The 24,799-nt window shown below is 43.2% G+C and overlaps 1 protein-coding gene across 2 annotated transcripts in view; it reads left to right on the top strand.

The window, feature by feature from the left end:
- The window catches only part of SNX4 (sorting nexin 4), a 454,378-nt gene that overhangs the window by 219,169 nt on the left and 210,410 nt on the right, over nucleotides 1-24,799 (top strand). For both annotated transcript variants that reach the window (XM_069224290.1, XM_069224289.1), the window contains one exon: nucleotides 5,608-5,669. In XM_069224290.1, coding sequence (XP_069080391.1) covers nucleotides 5,608-5,669 — 62 coding nt within the window. The remainder of the gene's footprint in view (nucleotides 1-5,607; nucleotides 5,670-24,799) is intronic.

Raw genomic sequence — 24,799 nt, 5'->3', positions numbered from 1 at the left:
GGCGAACTCAAGTTGAACAGCTAAAGCAAATAAAGCCAGCAAATAGAAAGCCAGAAAATATAAGTTACAAACCACAAAAACAATGGTAAGCAACGGGCTGAATGCATTCCTAAGTCAGCTGTCTGAATGTCCCTAAAATGCCCTTAATAAACAAAACAACTGCCCTGCCTGGTAGGTTTTGACCTAGAAAGAGGACCCAGTCAGAATGTGCGCAATACATTAGCATAGGGCTGGGGATGGAGGGGTCATATTAGATTGGGGTGGATTGGGGTAGATTGGAGTGGGGTGGGGTAGATTGGGTGAATTATAGTAGGGTAGAATGGAGTCTGGGTTATGTGGGGGTAGATTGAGGTAGACTGGAGTAGACTAGTTTGGAATGGGGTAGATTGGGGTGGAGTGGAGAAGAGTGGAGTTTGGTAGATGGGGTGGAGTGTGGTGGATTGGAATGGGTGAATTGAAGTGTGGTGGATTATGGTAAAGTAGATTGGAGTGGGAAAGATTATGGTAGCATAGGTTGGAGTGTGGTAGATAATGATAGCGTAGGTTGGAGTGGGGTAGACTGGGTGAATTATGGTAGGGTATTTTGGAGTGTGGTAGATTGGGTGGATTATGGTAGACTAGTTTGGAGTAGGGTAGTTTGGGTGGACTATGGTGGGGTAAATTGGAATGTGGTGGATTGGGGTACAATCAAGTGCGGTCGAGTGGAGTGGGTTGGGACAGATTGGAATGGGGTAGATTGGAGGTTTAGATAGGAGTAAGGTACTTTATGGTGGAATGGGGTAGGGTAGATTGGAGTGGGGTGGAATGGGTTTGATTGGACTGAAGTGGGTTTGATTTGAGTTGCGTGGTAGATTGGGGTAGGGTGGAGTGGGGTAAATTAGTGGATTTGTGTGGGGTAGATTGGAGTAGAGTGTAGTGGTATCGATTGGATAGGGTAGTTTGGAGTGGAGGTGGATCGATTGGAGTCCAAATAGATTTGGGAAGAGTGGATTGGGGTAGATTAGGGTGGATTACAGTAGGGTAGATTGAATGGAATGTGGTAGATTGGAGTGGAGTGTAGTAAAGTGAAGTAGGGTAGATTGCAATGGAGTTGATTGGGTGGATTGGAGTGGGATAGAGGGTGGTGGAGTGGGATAGGGTGTGGCAGAGTGGTAGATTGGAATGGGGTAGAGTGGTAGATTAGAGTGTGGTAGATTGTGGGAGTGAGGTAAACTACATTGGAGAGGAGTTAGATTGCAGTGGAGTTTGGAGTGGGGTAAATTGGAATAGTGTGTGGTAGATTGGAGTGGAGTCAGGTAGATTGGAGCGGAATGGGTTGGATTGGGGTACATTGAAGTGGGGTTTTGAGGTAAGTGAAAGTGCAGTAGAGTGGAGTGAGGTAGGGTGGAGTGTGGTTGATTGGGGTAAATTGGAGTGGAGTAGATTGGATTAGAGTAGGGTAAATTGAAGTAGATGGGGTATATTGGATGGAGTGGGTAGAGAGAGATCGATTGTAGTGAAGTGGAATGGTGTGGTGTAAATTGGGGTAGAGTGGGATAGATTGGACTGGGGTAAATGGAGGAGTGGAGTGGTGTGTTGTCGAGTGAGTGGTGTAGATAGGAGTGGAAACGAGTGGAGTGTCTTAGAGTCTTAGACTGGAGGGTGTAGAGTGGAGTGACGTTGTAGAATGGAGTGGCATAGTGTGGAGTATGCATGGTGTGTTAGCGCACTGCCATTACAGACAACATGTTTTCAATTGAAATGACCATTACATTTGCACTAAAATATGGTTTTACTGCACACAAACGATAATGTGTATAAATGTCATAACTTAGTTTATTGCTGTGTATTGATCATATTCAATTGTTTGTTTTCACCACACTTCAGAATTACAAAAAATATGCTTCATTTGTACTAATTATAATATATTCTGAAACATCAGCACAGTTCATTTGTTATGTTGTGGGATAGAAAAAAAGAACCCTACCTACACCTTCCTAAACTCTTACATGGGTGCTCAGCAGGATTGTCACATAATTCTCTACTTTGAAGTCAGGAGCAAAAATAAAACACTGAGCCCTTTACAAGAGAGACCCTGACATTTGACTTCCGTCTTTGAAAGCATAGCACATGTGACAATACCAAAATTTAAAGGCTTGTTCACAGAAAGTGAGTTTGTGGAAGAATACACTAATCAAAGTTTGGGCATTTGGTGGGGCAAGCTCAAGCTGGATAGCAAAGCAAATAAAGCCAGCAAATGGAAAGCCAGAAAGTATGAGTTACAAAGCCAATGATAAGCAACAGGCCGAATGCATTCCTAAGTCATCTATCTGAATGTCCCCAAGATGTCCTTAGTAAATAAAACAACTGCGCTGCCTGGTAGGCTTTGACCTAGAAAGAGGACCTAATCACACTGTGAGCTATACATTAGTATAGGGCTGGGGATGGAAGGGTCATATTACTTTGCCTCCTTCCTTCAATATTCATCTAGATTTGAGATCCTTAAACTATCCCGTGTAATCTCAGTTGGCAACCCTAGTTGGGAGAATTAGCAGGCTCATTGGTCAGATATTGTTTGCTGATGGCAACAGAGAAAAAACAAAAATATATTTCTGCTGTGTAAGTTAGATGTCTCTTACTGGATTAATACTGTGACATAGACATACTTGAGGGGAAGGGAGGGTGACAAAAGAAAGAATTACACAAGTTTAACTTGACAAATATCTACAGATGAAACCTCTAGGATTAAGAGCTAACATTATTGGTCTTCTCATTTATTTGGTGTGATGGAAGAATGACAAAAAAAAATCATTGTTTTGCCTGCATTTATTTATAAGAAAGTAATCTTCTCTTGAAATAACCAATACTCCAAATTTCTTCTTATGTAACTAATCTTTTAACATTTTTCAATAGAGGAAATCTGTTCAAAACATCAATAACTTTTTTGCCTTCAATTTCTATTTATTCAAAGCAGATACAGCGGTTTAAAATGCCTAAATACCTCGATATCCATATTTGTGTAGAAATCAGTATAGAGATCTTACTAATTTTAATTGATGTAAATTTATATTCTTTCCTGTGTAACATCAGGGACATTTTTGTCTCGACTTTACTGAGTTCGCTTTTTGTGTGAAACTTGGTGGAAACAAAGCTGCAGCCACAGAGCCGCAAGCTTATCTGAGAAGTTCAAGTCTGCGTTTGCTTACTGCTTTTTCATCCTAATTTTACTGTGGTCAAATGCACTCCTTTGCATGCTTGGAGACCTGTGTAGCAAAACTGCAAAGGTCTTTTAGAAGCAAAGCTCCTAGTTCATGTTTGCTATCTGGTGTGTCCCATTGCTCTCCCTGGCATTCTTGCTCTGCCCTCTCCCCCACTTTTGCCCCCCATTCTCTGTTCCACGAAGCCCCTTATTGCATGTCCAGTGCTTTCACATCTCTCTGCTTCCCAGCACTCCCTCTCTTCCTTGTCCATTTTTTGCACTGTTCCTGTAGCACCCTGTACATTTATACCGGGTTGTTCACTTGCACTGATGTGCATAATGTTACACATATAATTTATTAGATGCCTATGAATCAGTTTGTCTGGATGAGTTGCCATCATGGAATGGTTTTTATCACAGTATAACAAAAATCATTTTAAGATGGCTTTTGGTGTGTGTGTGTGTGTGTGTGTGTGTGTGTGTGTGTGTGTGTGTGTGTGTGTGTGTGTGTGTGTGTGTGTGTGTGTGTGTGTGTGTGTGTGTGTGTGTGTGTGTGTGTGTGTGTGTGTGTGTGTGTGTGTGTGTGTGTGTGTGTGCGCGCGTGCGCGTGCTTAAAGATTTTGCTGTACAAATGGCAAAAGACTTTGTCACTATCTAGCTCGGCGAGGATAGCACTGTGCTAATCCTATGCTTAAAAACTTTGCTAGATAAGCAGACATTTGAGGTGAGCAAATTTAGAGTGTCGCTGGTGTTGCAGGGTGCTCCTTACTAGAGCAGTTCTCCACCTAAATTTGGGAACTTCCCAGAGTTCTCCTCTGTTTTTTTGCATACTTTATGCATCACTCTAACCCTGAAAGGGCCTTGGTTTGACTTATACTGGGTGCTCCCTTGTGTCTGGACAAAGCTATACCCCTCTGAAGAGCTCTAATGGGAGCGAAACACGTGTCAGGGGTTGCTTTACTCATTCCAGGTTGGCTTGGACGGTATTTGACCAGTCCAAAGCTGTAATACTGTGCCTGGAGTGGTAAATGGCTTTTGTCATTTTACAGCTCGGCGAGGATGACACTATGTCAATCCTATGCTTAAAGATTTTGCTGTACAAATGGCAAAATACTTTGTCACTATCTAGCTCGGCGAGGATAGCACTGTGCTAATCCTATGCTTAAAAACTTTGCTAAATAAGCAGACATTTGAAGTGAGCAAATTTAGAGTGTCGCTGGTGTTGCAGGGTGCTCCTTACTAGAGCAGCTCTCCACCTAAAATTGGGAACTTCCCAGAGTTCTCCTTTGTTTTTTGCATAATTTATCCGTCACTCTAACCCTGAAAGGGCCTTGGTTTGACTTATACTGGGTGCTTCCTTGTGTCTGGACAAAGCTTTACCCCTCTGAAGAGCTCTAATGAGAGTGAAACACGTGTCAGGGGTTGCTTTACTCATTCCAGGTTGGCTTGGACGGTATTTGACCAGTCCAAAGCTATAATACTGTGCCTGGAGTGGTAAATGGCTTTTGTCATTTTACAGCTCGGCGAGGATGACACTATGTCAATCCTATGCTTAAAGATTTTGCTGTACAAATGGCAAAAGACTTTGTCACTATCTAGCTCGGCGAGGATAGCACTGTGCTAATCCTATGCTTAAAAACTTTGCTAGATAAGCAGACATTTGAGGTGAGCAAATTTAGAGTGTTGCTGGTGTTGCAGGGTGCTCCTTACTAGAGCAGCTCTATACCTAAAATTGGGAACTTCCCAGAGTTCTCCTTTGTTTTTTGCATAATTTATGCGTCACTCTAACCCTGAAAGGGCCTTGGTTTGAGATATATATATATATATATATATACACATCTGTGTGTATATATAGCTCCATGGGTAGCCGTCTTGGAATACTGCTACCACTTGGTACAGTGAGGGCTGGTATGAACATATTTTCCAGGGTTGCGTTTAGCTCCTAGTCACTACTGACACATTCCTGACTGCTCAGACAGTACATTGTCAAAGTGCAAGAGGTGTTGGGAGAGAGAGAGTTTAGAGAACAGGATGTAGCCCTAGGAGACACGCTAGCATACAAGTGCACTCCCATCACTGGCACTACCGCCACCACCATAGGATGAACCGGTGCACTACTTATATCAAAACAGAAAGTATAGAAGACATGATCTTTAGTATGCTAAAGAGGTTAGGATGTGTTTGTGGCTTCCTATAAGGTGGGGGAGGAGGAACATGGATGGGTGGAGATGGAGTGGTTGTCCAGTTAAAAATAAAAAAATACATCTAAAGTTTGGAGTTAGTCTTCGTGAATAAAGGCAAGTATGTGGAAATTCAACTGGAGTAGGTGTACACCTTCTGTTGGTATTTCTGACTGCTGCATAAATGTGCACTTCTTTTAGAGCATTTACGTTTTATTAAAAATGCTTTTTTCAATTTCACTTTTTCAGAGAGTTGCAGACCGCTTGTATGGTGTATATAAAGTTCATGGTAATTATGGAAGAGTGTTTAGGTAAGATTTTTCTTATGTAAAAGACACAACTTGTTCTGATGGTTTGGAAGTGATGTCAATTAGCTGATATTGATCACTTATAGTTCAGAAACTTTATTAGAACATTGGGAGCTGCATTGAAAACAATGGAGTGCTCCAGGCTTTTAATGGCCGGTAGAAACCCGGAGCTCCAATGTACCAAGGTGTGTTTTTTACAGCTGTTGCTGTGACCAAAGGCTTCTTGGAGCCCGAGGGGATTTCAGTCCCCTTGGGCTCCATGAGGCCTTTATTCTGTTTATTAGAACATTCTGCCCTTTAGTGGCATTAAAGTCCCGCTCCTTTGTTAAAGGCCTTCGGCTCTGGGCTTTAACGCTTTAACCATATGTACTTTTTGCTTGTTTTATTGGTACTTATTCACATGTAATTAAAACATTGGAATGTTGGGAGCTCCATTGAAAACAATGGACTGCTCCGTGCTTTTAATGGCTGGTAAAAACTCGGAGCTCCAACATTCCAGTGGTTTTCACACAGCAACAGCTGTCAACAAAGGCCTCACCGAGCCCAAGGGAATTTCAATCCCCTCTGGCTCTGTGATATATTTGTTTTATTTATTAAAACATTCTGCTCTCTAGTGGCGTAATGTTCCAATACCCTTATAGCCCTCCATAGGTGAGCTTTACCGGCATTAAAGTGTGCGCTCTTGTTAAATGCTGGAGTGGTCCTTTAATGGCCGGTATAGCCCACTGTAGCGGGCTATAATGCTATAATATTTAATTCGATTAATTTCACCCAGAAGTCTTTAACCAATCAAAAGCTTGTCTTTTCACATGATAACCTGCTGTTAACTTTTCTGCTTTGGCAAACTGAGGGAAAACAGACTTTTCAGTGTGGTTACCCTGTATTTTTCGCCTTTTGCTGGACCCTTTATTTTTTTACTAGTGGTAGATCTTTGTGTTCTTTAACCTTGCTCACCAGTGGTAAAGTGCCTGTGCTGCCCCTTCAAACATGGTCAATTCGGCATATTCCTAATTAGTAAATTTACCTTAAGTAAAATTCTCTAGTATAAGGTACAAAACATGCCCAGGGCCTGTAAGTAAAATGTCAGTAATGGACAGCAGCACCTGTTGTGCCATCCATTACTGTACTTTAGGCCTACCATTGTAGTTTTACTGTAGGTGTGTCAAAACTGCGATTCATCCTGTCATACCCATTTGTCAGCTTAAAACCTTGCTTTTAAATATTAATGTCACATCTATGAAGACCCTTCGTCCTTATGACAGGATACATGGTATTTAAAAATAGTACTTACAGAAATGTAATGCTAACGTCCTTACAATGTCTAGCACCCAAAAGCTATTTTCACAGTGGCAGGCCTTGCTGTCCTATATAGAAAAACTGAGTACAAATTAAAAATCTTAATGCTGTATCTCTGGAATAGGTCTAGCTAGGAAATAATTAAACTGCAAGTTTAACTATTTATTAAGATTCTAATTCAAGGGCGAAGTCGGCAGTTTATTCAGTATACACGAAAAGTATGTTTTAGAAAGTTACCTTTCCCTCATTGAACTTCCTGGAAGCCAACTTTGCATTTGCTCTCCCACTTCTGCCAGCCAGTAATTAGCATTTGAACAATCGTGAAATGCTCCCCTGGAGCAAACAATAGGCTGACCTGAATTTGTAAAGATGTCTTCTCTGAACCTGACAGAATTTGCGAGGTGGGGCTTTAAGCATTATTTTTGACATTACATTGTCAAAATCTGTCTGTCAGGTCTGCTGGGTTTACATATAACACGATGGGCACACTTGAATGAAAAGGAAAGATGATGGCAAACAAATCTCGCGTGGCCATTTCCTAGTTGCTGGAAAATCCTGCTTTGTTCTACCAGACTACTTTTTCTAGGTTTAGTGTGGGTGCCATGGCTACTTCAAGCTAGCTCTTGGTGTTAGATGTGAGAGGACACTAAGATTCTCCAGTATTGGGGTATCTTTCATAGATTCACATTCTTGAATCATTCCCCGTCGTCGAAGTGGGAGTCCCACGGTACATAGAAAGCAATAAATAGAGAAAATATTTGTGTATTTTTATTTTTATTTTTTAAAAATTTCATTGAAGTCAATAGAAAAAAACACATTCAATTGTACAACTATCAGCCGCCTTGGAAAGAGCCCAAACCTCAGCCAATCAGGCGTGACCACCCTTTAGAATCCTCAGCACAGAGGCTCAGTCTCTCAGATTTTCTACCGTACGTCGTGTGTAAGGGAGTCTCCTTGAGCTCTGCTCAGTTTTTTCTATCTCTTCAAGAGAAAATCTTCAATTTTTCACTTTTGTTCTTACTGTAGTATTATTCCATCATGTCTACAGCAAGAAAAGGTTTATTTAGACCTTGTGGGACCTGTGGAAAGTTAAGACTTCACTGTGAGGACCCTCACAAGGAATGTATCTACTGTCTACATCCAGAGCATAAGGTCAAGGACTGTAAGATCTGCAGGACCTTTCCCAACAAGACTCTGAGAGACAGAGAAGCCAGGCTCCTACTTTGGCTTCAGAAAAGAAAGGCCAGAGAAGCTCTTTCTGAGGAGGAAAACAGCGACACTTCAGTGACCTCAAAGAAAAGGAAGAGGTCTGTGGAGAGCTTCTCCCCCAAGAGCAGTAAGTCAGCGAAGAAGCTGCATGCATTTAAGGACAGGCCGGAGGAGCAAGCTTCAACATCCAAGGTAATGTGTGGTAAGGTTCGCTCAGAGCCATCCACACCTGCTTCTTCATCAAAGAAGCTCAAAAGACCTTCAAGTTCACTACCACCGTCGGCGCACAGAAAATCCACACCGTCGACGACACCATCGACGAGCGCATCGTCGACGGCAGGCCTTCCTTCATCGACGACAACAGCGACGGCCACGTTTACGGCTCCATCGTCGCCAATGATTGTAACCTCGTCTCCACTGTCATCTACGACGATAACGTCGGTGAGCTTGAAGTATGGTCCATCGTCGGCTCACACCCTGAAGATTACAAAGAAGCCGTCGACGGGTAAGAAGATGAAATCTTTACCGTCGACGCACTCATTGAAGAGTAAATTCAGAACATCTCCGTCGGTCTCACCGACGAAAATAGCGACAACGCATCCGTCGACGACAACCCCGTCGGCGGCAGCCCCGTCGACGGAAACCTTGTAGACATTGGCACCGTCGACGGCAACTTCGTCGACGCTCACGGCACCAATAACGGCTCCACTGACGACACGGATTCACTCATTCCAGAATGGGATGAGTATCAGATTCAAACTCCATCTCCATCTACGCCACCACCAGTGCACTCTCCACCGCAGGATATTGGTGGCTTCCATAGTGTGATGGAAAGAGCTGCAAAAAGATTCCAGCTGCCAATAACATCAAAGCAGTCAGACTGTTTTCTTTATGACTTCAAAGAAGATACTAGGAAGTCTGTAAGGGCCATACCCATTGTTGACTTCATTTGGGAGGAAGGCCTTAAGGTCATGCAGACTCCATCCTCCATTCCCGCAGTCTTACCGAGACTTGAAAAGAAATATAAAGCACTGGACAATTCTCCAGCATGTGTGGTTAGTCACCCTAAACCGGACTCGGTCATATTGCAGGCAGCTCAGAGGAGGTCCAGGAATCCATCGGCATCTCTGACTGCCCCCCCAGACAAAGAAGGACGTCGATTGGATTCAATAGGGAAGAAGTTCTCAACGATGACGCCCACTACAGTTAGAGCAGCAAATTCCCTAGCAATCCTAGGGAGATATGACCGCCAGATGTGGTCTGCTATGTCGCAGTTTATAGACATGTTACCTGAGGATAGTAGAGTAGAAGCGCGCAAGATTCTACAGGAAGGTGAAAGATTTCGGCTGAAATCATAGACTGCGCCATAGACATCTCGTCTACAGGTTTTCGCCAGTTGGCCGGAGCGGCCGTACTCAGGCGCCAGGGGTGGCTGAAAGCTACTTCTTTTAGGCCGGAAGTACAATTAAAGATCCTGGACATGCCGGATGATGGCGAGCTCTTGTTTGGCAAGCATGTGGATGATGCGTTACAATCCATTAAAGCAGACACTGAGACAGCCAGATCTCTGGCAACAATACAAGAGACAGCCCTTTCGGGGAGCGAGAGGGAGAGGAACCTTTTCGTATAGAGGAGGTCCTCAACAATATCGCCAATACTCCTCTTACCAAGGACAGTTTTGCTCCGCCTTTGGCCAGCAACAACCACATTCCTTTCGACAACAGTCATCCACTCATTTCAGGCAACAAGCGAGAGGAAAGTCGGCTTACAAGGCCAAGGAGACAACAAGAAAGCACTGACCTTCATGGGATGCCTGCACCCAGCCCCTATATCAACACTCTAATAGGGGGCAGAATTTCCAAGTTTCTACACCAGTGGTACAAAATAACTTCAGACAAATGGGTACTCGATATTGTCAACCGAGGACATACACTAGAATTCAACCAACCTCCCCCTCATGTACCACCAAGAGGTCCCCCGCCAGCCCATCTCAACGAGCTTATGGAACAGATTGCTATCTTAATGAAGAAGGGAGCAATAGAGATCGTACCAAGGAGCCAGAGGGGAATAGGTTTTTACTCCCGCTTCATCCTTATTCGGAAAAAGACAGGGGACTGGAGACCTATTTTAGATCTTCGCTCTCTCAACAAATACCTCAAGAAGCAGTCTTTTCGCATGATCTCCCTTCAAGACGTCCTGCGCCTACTTAGCCGAGGGGACTTTATGACATCTTTAGATCTCCAGGACGCATATTTCCACATTCCCATTCACCCCAGTCATCGGAAATTCTTATGATTCAGGGTTGCAGGCACTCACTACCAGTTCAGAGTGTTGCCCTTTGGCCTCAGGTCGGCCCCAAGAGTATTCACCAAAGTTTTGGCACCAGTGGCAGCCCACCTCAGGCAACTAGGGATACAGGTGTTCCCGTATTTAGACGACTGGCCAATGAAGGCACGAACAACATCAAAGGCTGCCAGGGACACAGAAACATGTCTATCTCTTTTCGGAACTCTGGGCTTGACAGTCAATTACCCCAAGTCTCACCTAGATCCTACCCAGAACTTCACCTTTCTAGGGGCCATCTTGGACACTGTCCAGGCAAAGGCTTTTGCTTCACACGACAGACGAAAGAAACTTCGAGACTTAGCAGCACGTCTCAGCAAAAGAAAGTCTGCTTCTGTGCGGACTTACAAGTCTTTTCTGGGGATGCTTTTGTCTTGCATTCCATTGATAGAAAACTGTCGTCTGCACATGAGGACACTTCAACAGCAGTTAGACAATCAATGGAAACAAATAGAAGGTTCTTTCGACGATGTAATTCGAATAACCACATCAGCAAGACAAGCTCTCAAATGGTGGAAGGATACTCCCCTCGTCTCAGAAGGTCTGTCATTTCTGAAGGACAAGATAATGCACATTATAACAACAGATGCATCCCTAGAGGGATGGGGTGCTCATTTGCAGGATCTTTCAGTGAGAGGGAAATGGTCCACTAAGGAGTCGGCTCTTCACATAAACGTATTGGAGTTAAGGGCGGTTGCCTTGGCATTCAAATCCTTCCTCACAAACATCAGGGATTCTTCAGTCTTGATAAGAACAGACAATACCACAGTCATGCATTACATCAACAAACAGGGGGGCACAAGATCTCAAGCATTATCGCTAGAGACGCAGAAGCTGTGGCATTGGGTAATGTAACATCGAATATCCATCAGAGCAGAACATCTCCCGGGGATCACCAACACCTGGGCAGATGCCTTAAGCAAGACTCGAACCAGCTGCCACGAGTGGGAACTCAATCAGTCAGTTCTCGACCGTCTCTTTCGTCGTTGGGGCAAACCCAATCTGGATCTGTTTGCGACCAGAGACAACAAGAAATGCCAACACTTCGCAAGCTGGCGACCGCAGAAGGGATTAAAGGGGAATGCGTTTTTGATCAGATGGTCAGGGATTTATGCATACGCTTTTCCCCCGCTTCCACTCATCCCGAGACTTCTGCAGAAGATGACGAGGGAACCATGCAGACTTCTATTAATTGCTCCCAGATGGCCACGCCAGTTCTGGTTCACAGAACTTCTATTACTCTTGGAGCAGCCTCACGTTCGACTGAAGACACTACCAGACTTGTTAACAACGAATCAGGGTCAGGTACGTCATCCCAACCCGACGTCTCTTCGTTTATCAGCCTGGATCCTGAATTCTATGAATTCGACGGCCTAGATATCCCTCCAGATTGCAGGGAGGTACTTGCTTGTGCCAGGGCTCAGTCTACAAACCGGACATATAAGTTCAAGTGGAAGAGGTTTTGCTTATGGTGCTCAACTTCCAACGTTCATCCTCTAAGGTCCTCTCCTAAACAGATTCTGCCATATCTATTGCATTTAGCTAAATCCGGCCTTTCGCATTCGTCTATTAGAGTGCACCTAGCTGCCATATCCCGTTTCCGACGAATTTCTCAGTCACCTTCTTTATGGTCATCCAGAATAATAAAACAATTTCTTAAGGGTTTGTTCAGGATGTTTCCGCCGATTCACCGTCCTTCACCTCAGTGGCATTTGAATATTGTGCTCTCCCAGTTAATGAAACATCCGTTTGAGCCCATTCATAAGGTGGACTTCAAATTCATTTCTTTTAAAACAGCCCTCCTTCTGACCTTGACGTCAGCGAAGAGGGTTAGCGATATCCAAGCCTTCCCAATCTCTCCACCTTTCCTCCAATTCAAACCAGAGGTGGTCATTTTAAGAACTAATCCAAAATTTATACCTAAGGTTCCATCGTCTTTTCATCTAAATGAGCCGGTGGTTCTGAGAACATTTTTTCCAAATCCACAAACTGCAGCGGAGCGCGCATTACATTCTCTGGACATTAAACGCTGTTTAAAATTTTATATACAAAGGACAAGCAACTTCCGTAAATCTGAACAACTGTTTATCAGTTATGGAAGGGTCAATAAAGGCAAAGCTGTTACTAAGCAGACCATAGCGCGCTGGATCTCTTCTGCCATACAGTTATGCCACCAGTTGGCAGGGAAGCCGTTATCATCCAGCGTCAGAGTGCACTCCACCAGAGCGGTATCCACTTCGGCAGCTCTATTCGCAGGAGTCCCTCTGAGCCAGATCTGCAGAGCAGCAACATGGACACGTGCTCACACCTCTACCCAGCACTACTGCCTGGAAGCTACGGACAGAATGGATGCCGCAGTAGGACAAGCAGTGTTACGTAATTTATTTGCATAAGGTGAGCCAATAACCTCTTACCCTCCATCCTCTACGCATTGTCACAATGATATTTTCATGTTTATATATCTATGTGTAGATGTATATATATATTTATATTTGTAATATTTTAAACGGTTGATTGACAAATGTTAATTACCTATATGAGTCCATATAGCATGAATTATGCACAGGCATGCCTTTGGTGTTTCAGAACTCAAAAATTTTTCCTACTGCTGACTATTCTGATTCAAGCATGAGAATCTATGAAAGATACCCCAATACTGGAGAAGAAAATAAGTTACTTACCTGTAACTGTGGTTCTCCAGTATTGGTATCTTAAATAGATTCACATGCGACCCACCCTCCTCCCCAGAGAGGCTCACCTTTTTTGGCTTTCCTGTAATCACTAGTGCGGAGAAATCTGAGAGACTGAGCCTCTGTGCTGAGGATTCTAAAGGGGTGGTCATGCCTGATTGGCTGAGGTTTGGGCTCTTTCCAAGGAGGCTGATAGTTGTACAATTGAATGTGTTTTTTCCTATTGACTTCAATGAAAAAAAAAAAAAAAAAATCTCTATTTATTGCTTTCTATGTACTGTGGGACTCCCACTTCGACGACGGGGAATGATTCAAGCATGTGAATCTATGAAAGATACCAATTATGGAGAACCACAGTTACAGGTAAGTAACTTATTTTCTTTCATAGTTCTTTCCACACACAACCCAGTGCTCAGAGCCCAAGTTTAGTGTGGCCGAAGACTCTAGCCATCTTCAACATGGCCAAAAAAGTAAGGTTAGTTAGGTCATGCCCAGGAGTCACTCACCCACTTGGTCATGCCAGGTATGAATGCGCCTTCTCCAGCCACCAGCTTCAGAACACTCCTGGACCTGAGAAAGAACCGAAGAGGACTGGACCAGCTGTTTATGACCTTAGCAGGTCCAGTCCTTCAGGGCTCTTCTATCTCTTGTACCCAGGACAAAGAAGTGAAGTTGAGGTGTCATAGGGCTGACCTTCTGTTCAAGCTACAGGCATACAGCAAGCTACATGAGTCCTTTTCTGCAACTGCCCAGCTGATCAGAGGTAACTTTGCCTAGACTGTAACCACATTGGCCTCTGCCCGATACCCCGTGAGTTCCTAAGTGCCTTCCCTGAGGTCCTAGAGGGATTTAGAAGTGCACTCCTGTGGTAGGTTGGGACTTAGAGCACTAAAGCCCGGAGGTAAAATCTCAGACAGTGTAATTTTGCACTTAGGTTCTGGGCTACTGTAACCATTGACTATTATTGCACTCTGTGGTTCTTGGTGCTATTCCTACTTAAAAATAAAAAATAAACATATCTCTTGTCCACCCTATTGGATTTTTGTCATTTCGGTGTAATTTCTTTTATTAGAATGCATTTACTTCATATTTCTAATTCAGGTTGGAATTCTTATTGTTTTGCTTTTCGATTTTCTGTTTTGGTACTACAAAATTACTTTACACATTGCTCTAAGGTAATCTTGTCTGTGCAATAGCTACTGGGGGGTCCTTGGGTAACTTTGCTGACTTTGAGGGTTCACCCTGACAAGGCTTGTGGTTATTCCTTAAGGTAACTAGTCACCCACCCCATATAATAATCCAAAATTGTTACACAAATCAATTTGTCTTCCCCTTTACTTTTTTAAGATTGTATTTGTATGAGTTTACTTGTGAGGTGTGTAAACGACATGCAGATGGATGTCATTTGCAGCACCATGGAAATAAAAGATTGATGGAGTTACATAAGAGTTACAGATGTGAGGTCAGAAACAGAGGGAAACTCAGAACATTTTTATTGGTAAAACTGTTTCCTACTAACAATTTTTGTTGGTTATGTACTACTTTTCTGCAAGTCCAATGAGTAATTATTATAATATAGAAAACATCAGCAGTGAGAGAAGGGAAATATTGTTCATCACACATCTATTAAACAAAATACCCCAGTACCTTGCAGCACCACATGATTATTTATGTTAGTTTTCAAGCAGTGTCGAACCTCCCACATATCTGTATGAATGCTTCAAAGCGGTTTCCTACTTGATACGCCCTCTCTCTCTCTCAGCATCTGGTCTTCTCTCTGCCTCACCCCAGTTGCCTAATGCCCTTATACTATTTTCCCATCCATAAATCCCTGCAGCAGGTGGGATCAAATATCCTTAGAATGTGCATTTACAACACAGGACTCAAAACAATGCTTGTAGTCGAAGAAACGGAGCGCCGAAACAGTACTTCTTGTTACTTTTGAAAAGCACCAGCTCATAACTGCCACTGTCACTCTGCGGAAGCCTTTTATGTCACCGCAAACTTTCAACAGATGATGGGAAAGTCCTTCTCTCACTGAAGTGATGTGAACAAAAAAAATTGGCAATTTTGCACATTCTGAGATTTATTTAGCCTCTGTAGAAACAAAGTAAGAAACTTCGTACGGATTGATGCCAGGCCTAGCACAATTCAGCTTTGTGAACCCTTCACTCAGTTCTATCTAATACACAAGAATAGACAATGTTAGCATGTATTAGGGCCAGTGGTATATAATAACATTATATAACATATGGAAAACCCATGGTAACATACGCTAAGCTGTCTGCAATGCACATTCATTGTTGCTGGATCAAAATTGATTTTGATGGAAAAGTGATAATGTATTGTATTATGTATATTGTTTTCATAAAGTTTGTGAATGTATTGTATTTTTGTGTGGACTAGTACTCTAGATAAGTTTTTACCTTGGACTGAACTGCCATAATTGCCATGCAATGTATCTGGTTCTTTTTCTCCAAGAAGTTATAGCTTTGAGTAATTCACTTTCTTTTGACTTTCATGGAATGTTTTTTTAAACTGCTATTTTTGTTTCCCTCGAGTGTGATAATTCAAATTAAACTCCAGATTTAGTTTTTTTGCTGCTCTTTGGTAGATTATTAGATTTCCTCAGTTTAAAAAAAATGAATAAACCATGTGTTTGTGAGATAAATGCTTATCGCTGATGTTTCCTGCAAACTGCACATCAAAAACTTGAATTCCGGCAAGCCTTCTTAAGCCTTCAGAGGCTGATAAATTAAGTACCATTTAATTGGAGAATGGTAATACCTATCACTAACAGTGCATAGAACTGAAGTGCAGTGTAAAGCACTATACATACAAAAACTATCCATGTAAACTAGGCATCAGAGTTCCTGGCATTGCTTTGCTTCTTCTTTGAGTTATTAATATTGCATACAAGCTTAAAGTTCCTTCTACTTAATGGTAGGAACACCATGTCCTGAGTGTATTCCTTCAAAAGACTTTTGATGTCTTGGTTTCTCTGCACAAGAACAGATTTGTTTCTTACTGAAGTTGAGCTATTTAACATTTTAGGAACAAATGGTGTGAAAGTAGAACTTTACACAAAGTATGACTTTCTTTGTTTTTTTGTATATGTAGTCCGTTCAGGCCCTTTGGAGTTACAAGCGTTTTAAAGGTGCTTGGTGGACTATAAATGATTAACAGTTTAGTTTATCTTTGTCACTTTAAATGACAATTAAAAAAATTCCAAATCCTGCCAGTCACATTCAGATTTTTATATCAGACTTGATTGGTTGATTGGCTGATGATGGGAATATTTATTTCCAGCCAACTTGAAAATGCATACCCTTAACTCAAGCCCCGTCATGTTTTGTTCTTGGTAGATTGTCTGTGGGTTTTTTTTCTGTGCAATTTTTAAAGTGGTCTACTGAGTGTGGGAGTCAGCATGAGATATGGTGTGTCTTATATATTGCATACCATAACTGGTGAAGTATTGGGCTTATTCAAATTTGTTTTCACTGAACCGTAGCTAATCGACTGAGAGTTTTTATATACCATTTGTAGGTTTTTTTCCTATTGCACTACACTTTTCATGTATTCATTCCACAATTTGGGTTGTGCACAGTGGAGATTGGGCTAGTTCCCTTTAGCCACCAGTCTGTGGACCCTACCAGGGCCTTCACCAACCATAGACTCGTTAGTTGTACTTTTTATAACGAAGAACGGATATTTTAAAATAATATTTTTTTGGTCCGTGTGGGTAGGTTTATTGCAGTTTTCTATACCATTAATATTTTACTGCTATTTCTTATTTTCTTTATTTTTTACTGCACTGGGGTCTGGCAGTTTTCATATTGCCATCCTGTGTCTGTGGGTATTTTATTTCCTGATCACTAACCAGATGGTCAGACAAATTATCTTCTTTGTGTCAGATTCCTTTAAAAAATTCAAATATCATTGACAGTAATGATTTTGGTGATCATGATTTTACAGGATAGTCAAAAGTGTAATCCATTTCAAGCCCACCCAGCTAAATGCTAATTTATCAAAAACTTCTCAACAGGTCTACACAAAGCTACAGAAATCACACTTTTGAGTGAAATTCTAAACCATGCCAAGGTTGATTTAAATCCTCTCAGCAGTTTCTGGAGTAGTGATGACCTACATTTCTTAGGGAAGCGAAAACACATTTTTAAGCCCCTCCCCCTTTTAACATTTCTTCAACTGGATGAAACTGCATGCCAGACTTTTGCTGCATACAGTAAGCATGTATCAAATTTGATGCAGATCCATGCATGTGCACTAAAGTTGTAAACAGATCAAACAGTGCCTTTTCAGTTTAAATTGTGGCAGAACCATAAATACACAGTGGCAGCTACCACTGTGTACGATATATATATATATAGATATATATAAATTATATATATAGATATATATATTCTATATATATATATATATATATATACATACCGTACATATATATATGTATATATGTATAAACAGGAACTTTATAGTTAGGCTCACATTTTAAACATTCCAAACCATAGAAATTCACCAGTTATAGTTAGTTATCTCAAGTAACAATAACTCGTGCCATAAGTTAACTAGAACTGGAACCCCTACCACGCACAGTTGTTTCCTCATAAATATTACATTGATATTATCAAGGATGTTATCAAAGATGTCATGAGTGCCATAATTTGTGGGGTAATTAGCAGTGCATGGTGAGGGCGCAAGTTAAAGTTACCTTAGGGCACGAGTTATAGTTACTTGAGATAACTCTAGCTATAACTAGTGAATTTTTGTAGTTTAAAATGTGAGCCTAACTATAACATCCCTGCAACCTTTGAATTTCTATGGCTTTTTAAATTCTATGTCCTAACTATAACTTCCCTGTAACATTTGTTTTTGTCAGTATTTTTTTTGTGTGTAATATATAGTAATTTTTAGTTAATATACGTTAATCCAACCACCTCAACACACCAAACTTTGCACTGTGCAGGGCCTTCACCCGTGGGAAGGAGAAGTTGCCAGCAAGTCCTGGCCTAGAGTCAGATCCTGTGACCAACACCCCCTAACTACCCAAACCCATGCTGTGCACAGCCATCTATCTGAGCGTGGCGGGAGTTGGCTGCAGTTTTTCTGGGTGTGAGAATAGGTGTGGGAGGGTGTAATTGGGGGTGAGAGTATCTGGTCTGTCTGTGTGTGAGAGTGCGTACATCAGTGTTTTAGTGGGTGCATCAGTATGTGCGCAGCTCTGTGAGTGGGTGCATGAGGGTGTCAGTGGGTCTGAGTGGGTCTGTGAATGGGTGCATGTCTGAGTGGGTCTGAGGGTGGGAGAAATTGATTGAAAGAGTGGGAGTAAGAAAGTGAGAGGGAAAATAGTTTTTTAGGCCTTTAATATCTCATATACTCAGAATGAGATATTTGTGTTAAATTTATAACAAACATATTTGTTATTTTAACAAAAACTATAATAATTTTTTTTATGAAAAAAAAAAAGCAGGAAATGAATCCAGCTGGATTCGGTCCCCCAAAGCTCAGTGTGAAGGTCAATTTTTTTGCTGTTTTTTCACCCTATATAGGCTATCTGGGACCACGAGGGAGCCCTCAGTGTGTCCCCCGCGGTCCCTATATTGAAAATGTCACTTACCCAGTGTACATCTGTTCGTGGCATCAGTCGCAGTAGATTCGCATGTTCTGCAATAGCTCGCCATCTGGTGTTGGGCCGGAGTGTTACAAGTTGTTTTTCTTCGAAGAAGTCTTTCGAGTCACGGGACCGAGTGACTCCTCCTTTTGTCTCCATTGCGCATGGGCGTCGACTCCATCTTCGATTGTTTTTCCCCGCAGAGGGTGAGGTAGGAGTTGAATTGTAGTAATAGTGCCCATGCAATGGAGTGACTAAGTATGCACCTATTTAAGGTTGAGATGATACATATATAAATAATTGAAGGTAACTTCCAAACTGCTACAGGCTCCCGGGGAGGCGGGTGGGCACATGCGAATCTACTGCGACTGATGCCACGAACAGATGTACACTGGGTAAGTGACATTTTCAGTTCGATGGCATCTGTCGCTGTAGATACGCATGTTCTGCATAGACTAGTAAGCAGTTATTTCCCCAAAAGCGGTGGATCAGCCTGTAGGAGTGGAAGTAGTTTGAAATAATGTCCTTAATACGGCTTGACCTACTGTGGCTTGTTGTGCGGATAACACGTCTACACAGTAGTGCTTGGTGAATGTGTGAGGCGTAGACCATGTGGCTGCCTTACATATTTCTTGCATTGGGATGTTTCCTAGAAAGGCCATGGTAGCACCTTTCTTTCTGGTTGAGTGTGCCCTTGGTGTAATGGGCAGCTGTCGTTTAGCTTTAAGGTAGCAGATTTGGATGCATTTAACTATCCATCTGGCTATACCTTGTTTTGAAATTGGGTTTCCTGCATGAGGTTTTTGAAATGCAATAAAGAGTTGTTTAGTCTTTCTGATGTTTTTTGTTCTGTCAATGTAATACATCAATGCTCTTTTGACATCTAATGTATGTAGTGCCCTTTCAGCTACGGTATCTGGCTGTGGAAAGAACACTGGAAGTTCCACTGTTTGATTTAGATGGAACGGTGAAATAACCTTTGGCAAAAATTTAGGATTGGTCCTTAGGACGACTTTATTTTTGTGTAGTTGTATAAAAGGTTCCTGTATAGTAAACGCCTGAATCTCGCTTACTCTTCTCAGGGAAGTAATGGCGATGAGAAATGCCACCTTCCAGGTTAGGAACTGTATATCGCAGGAGTGCATGGGTTCAAAAGGTGGACCCATAAATCTAGTTAGGACAACATTTAGGTTCCATGAAGGAACAGGTAGTGTTCTTGGTGGTATAATTCTCCTAAGGCCCTCCATGAATGCTTTAATGACTGGTATTCTATATAGGGAAGTTGAATAGGTAGTCTGCAGGTATGCAGATATTGCTGCAAGGTGAATCTTAATGGAAGAGAAAGCTAGGTTAGATTTTTGTAAGTGAAGCAAGTAACCCACTACATGTTCTGGAGTTGTGTGTAGTGGTTGTATTTGATTAATATGGCAGTAGCAAACAAACCTCTTCCATTTACTTGCATAGCAGTGCCTGGTGGATGGCCTTCTTGCTTGTTTTATGACTTCCATACATTCTTGGGTAAGTTGCAAGTGCCCGAATTCTAGGATTTCAGGAGCCAGATTGCTAGATTCAGCGATGCTGGATCTGGGTGTCTGATCTTTTGGTTGTGCTGTGTTAACAGATCTGGCCTGTTGGGCAATTTGATGCAGGGTACCACTGATAGGTCTAGCAGCGTTGTGTACCAGGGTTGCCTTGCCCAAGTTGGTGCTATCAATATGAGTTTGAGTTTGCTTTGACTGAGTTTGTTTACCAGGTAAGGAAGGAGAGGGAGAGGAGGAAAAGCGTAAGCAAATATCCCTGACCAGTTCATCCATAGGGCATTGCCTTGGGATTGTTTGTGTGGGTACCTGGATGCGAAGTTTTGGCATTTTGCGTTCTCCCTTGTCGCAAACAAGTCTATCTGAGGTGTTCCCCAGAGTTTGAAATAAGTGTTCAGAATTTGGGGGTGAATTTCCCATTCGTGGACCTGTTGGTGATCTCGAGAGAGATTGTCTGCGAGTTGATTTTGTATCCCTGGTATAAACTGTGCAATTAGGCGAATTTGGTTGTGAATTGCCCAATGCCAATTTTTTTGTGCTAGCAGGCTTAACTGCGTGGAGTGCGTTCCTCCCTGCTTGTTTAGATAATACATTGTTGTCATGTTGTCTGTTTTGACGAGAATGTATTTGTGAACTATTATTGGTTGGAAAGCTTTTAGTGCTTGAAAAACTGCTAGAAGTTCTAGGTGATTGATATGCAGTTTTGTTTGATGTACGTTCCATTGTCCTTGTATGCTGTGTTGATCGAGGTGTGCTCCCCACCCTGTCATGGAAGCATCTGTTGTTATTACGTATTGTGGCACTGGGTCTTGGAAAGGCCGCCCCTTGTTTAAATTTATGTTGTTCCACCACAGAAGCGAGAGGTAAGTTTGGCGGTCTATTAACACCAGATCTAGAAGGTGACCCTGTGCTTGAGACCACTGTGATGCTAGGCATTGTTGTAAGGGCCTCATGTGCAGTCTTGCGTTTGGGACAATGGCTATGCATGATGACATCATGCCTAGGAGTTGTAATACCATCTTTGCCTGTATCTTTTGTGTTGGATACATGCGTTGTATGATGGTGTTGAAATTTTGAATTCTTTGTGGACTTGGAATGGCTACTCCCTTTGATGTGTCTATTATGGCTCCCAGGTATTGTTGTACCTTGCGTGGCAGAATTTTGGATTTTGTGAAATTGACGGTGAACCCGAGTTTGAAGAGGGTTTGTATGATGTGATTTGAGCACTGTATGAACGAATGGGCCTTGATTAGCCAGTCGTCCAAATATGGGAACACATGTATTTGCTGCCTTCTTATGTGTGCAGCGACTACCGCTAGACATTTGGTAAAGACTCTTGGTGCGGTTGTTAATCCGAAAGGCAGTACCTTGAATTGGTAATGTATTCCTTTGAATACAAACCTTAGGTATTTCCTGTGCGATGGGTGTATTGGTATATGGAAATAAGCATCCTTGAGGTCTAAAGTTGCCATGTAGTCGTGTAGTTTTAGCAATGGCAATACTTCTTGTAGTGTGACCATGTGGAAGTGGTCTGATTTGATGAAAGTGTTCACTACTCTGAGGTCTAGGATTGGTCTCAGCGTTTTGTCCTTCTTTGGTATCAGAAAGTACAGTGAGTAAACTCCTGTGTTTATTTGTGTGTTTGGCACTAATTCGATTGCATTCTTTTGCAATAGTGCCTGCACTTCTATCTCCAGGAGATTGGAATGGTGTGTTGTTAAATTTTGTGCTTTTGGTGGTATGTTTGGAGGGAATTGTAGAAATTCTATGCAATAACCATGTTGGATAATTGCTAGAACCCAAGTGTCTGTAGTGATTTCCTCCCATGCTTTGTAATAATGACCTATTCTTCCCCCCACTGGTGTTGTGTGGAGGGGGTGAGTGACACGTGAGTCATTGTTTAGTAGTCGGGGTTTTGGGGCTTTGAAATCTCCCTCTATTTCTAGGGAATTGCCCTCCTCTATATTGCCCCCGAAAACCTCCTCTATACTGTCCCTGGTAAGTGGACGGTGTTGCTTGTGAGGTGCTGGCTTGTGTGCTTTGACCCCGAAACCCCCCTCGAAAGGGCGTTTTACGGAATGTGCTGTAATTCCCTCTGCTCTGCGGGGAGTAGAGTGCGCCCATGGCTTTGGCAGTGTCCGTATCTTTTTTGAGTTTCTCAATCGCTGTGTCCACTTCTGGACCGAACAGTTCTTTTTCATTAAAAGGCATATTGAGAACTGCTTGTTGAATCTCTGGTTTAAATCCAGACGTTCGGAGCCATGCATGCCTTCTGATAGTTACAGATGTATTAATTGTCCGTGCAGCTGTATCTGCAGCGTCCATGGAGGAACGTATCTGGTTGTTGGAGATGGTCTGTCCCTCCTCAACCACTTGTTTTGCCCTATTTTGGAAGTCCTTGGGCAGATGTTCAATGAGATGTTGCATCTCGTCCCAGTGGGCTCTGTCATAGCGCGCAAGTAGTGCCTGGGAGTTCGCAATGCGCCACTGGTTTGCAGCTTGTGCTGCGACTCTCTTACCAGCTGCATCGAACTTGCGGCTTTCTTTATCTGGGGGTGGTGCATCTCCAGATGTGTGAGAGTTGGCCCTTTTCCTAGCTGCTCCTACAACAACAGAGTCTGGTGGCAGCTGTGTAGTGATGAAAACCGGGTCCGTAGGAGGCGGCTTATACTTTTTTTCCACCCTTGGTGTGATTGCCCTACTTTTGACCGGCTCCTTAAATATGTCTTTTGCGTGCCGGAGCATACCAGGGAGCATAGGCAGGCTTTGGTAGGAGCTGTGGGTGGAGGAGAGTGTGTTGAACAAGAAATCATCCTCGACCTGTTCTGAGTGGAGGCTTACGTTATGAAATTGTGCTGCTCTAGCCACCACCTGAGAGTACGCGGTGCTGTCTTCTGGTGGAGATGGCTTTGTAGGGTATGCCTCCGGGCTGTTATCTGACACTGGGGCGTCGTATAGGTCCCATGCGTCCTGATCTTGGTCACCCTGGCTCATGGTGGTGTGAGCTGGGGAGTGAGATGGAGTTTGTGCTGGTGAAACGTTAATCACGGGCGGAGGAGAGGGTGGTGGTGTAACTCTTTTCACCACTTTTGGTTGTGGTGCTTGTTCCGTCTGGAACTCCAACCTTCTCTTTCTCCTAATGGGGGGAAGGGTGCTTATTTTTCCTGTCCCCTGCTGAATGAAGATACGCTTTTGCGTATGGTCCACATCAGTTGCTTGTAGCTCTTCCTCAAACCTATGCTTTTGCATTTGGGAGGTTAGCGAGTGCTCTTCTGTATAAGAGCCTGAAGCTGGGTCGCTTGCAGTTTGTTTCGGCGTCGAAACTTTGTCTGCGTGTTTTTTCGGCTCCGAGTTGACTTTTTTCCTTTTCGGGGCCGAAACCTCTCGGCGTCGATCTGTTTCGGTGCCGCTGTCTCGGCGTCGAGCCGTGTCCACACCGGCATCTCGGTGTCGAGGCTTGTCTCCAGCACTTTCTCGGTCCCGAGAAGGCTGCGTGCCGGTGTCTCGACCGGAGTCGGACGATCTCGGCACTGTTTGGGCCTTTTTCGGTGCCGACGGTCGGTCACCGAATTTATGGGTTGAGCCATGGCCTGGTGGCAGTGGCGTCCCCTGGGCCTTGTAAATGTTTCTTTGTGTGGTTTTCGACGTCTTACTCACGGTTTGTGTATCGTCGAATCCTTCGGAGTCTGAGTCTTGGATCGAGAAGGTACCTTCTTCTTCCTGTTCCTCGAACTCCCGTTGGGCTGTCGGTGCGGACGCCATTTGAAGTCTTCTGGCTCGACGGTCTCGGAGTGTTTTTCGGGACCGGAACGCACGACAGGCCTCGCAGGTGTCTTCGCTGTGCTCAGGTGACAGGCACAGGTTGCAGACCAAATGTTGGTCTGTGTAGGGGTATTTATTGTGGCATTTGGGGCAGAAGCGGAACGGGGTCCGTTCCATCGGCGTTCTTCAGCACGCGGTCGGGCCGACCAGGCCCCGACGGAGGATCGAAAAACTACCCCGAAGGGCACCGGAGCTCTTCGATCTTCGATGCGGTGTGGAATCTAAGTACGCCGATCCCGAACGCAACAATACCGACGAAAATCTTCCGAAATTAGCTAATTTTCCGTTCCGAAACTCGGAGCGACAGGAACACGTCCGAACCCGATGGCGGAAAAAAAACAATCGAAGATGGAGTCGACGCCCATGCGCAATGGAGACAAAAGGAGGAGTCACTCGGTCCCGTGACTCGAAAGACTTCTTCGAAGAAAAACAACTTGTAACACTCCGGCCCAACACCAGATGGCGAGCTATTGCAGAACATGCGTATCTACAGCGACAGATGCCATCGAACATTTATTTATTTTATTTTTCAAAAAAATAAAAAATAAAAAAACATTATGGGCTACCTGGCACTGCGGAGGAAGCCTTCAGGTTTCCCTCGCAGTG

The sequence above is a fragment of the Pleurodeles waltl genome, chromosome 3_1 (assembly GCF_031143425.1).
Source record: "Pleurodeles waltl isolate 20211129_DDA chromosome 3_1, aPleWal1.hap1.20221129, whole genome shotgun sequence".
NCBI lineage: Eukaryota > Metazoa > Chordata > Amphibia > Caudata > Salamandridae > Pleurodeles > Pleurodeles waltl.
This window is presented reverse-complemented; position numbering and strand designations above follow the sequence as displayed.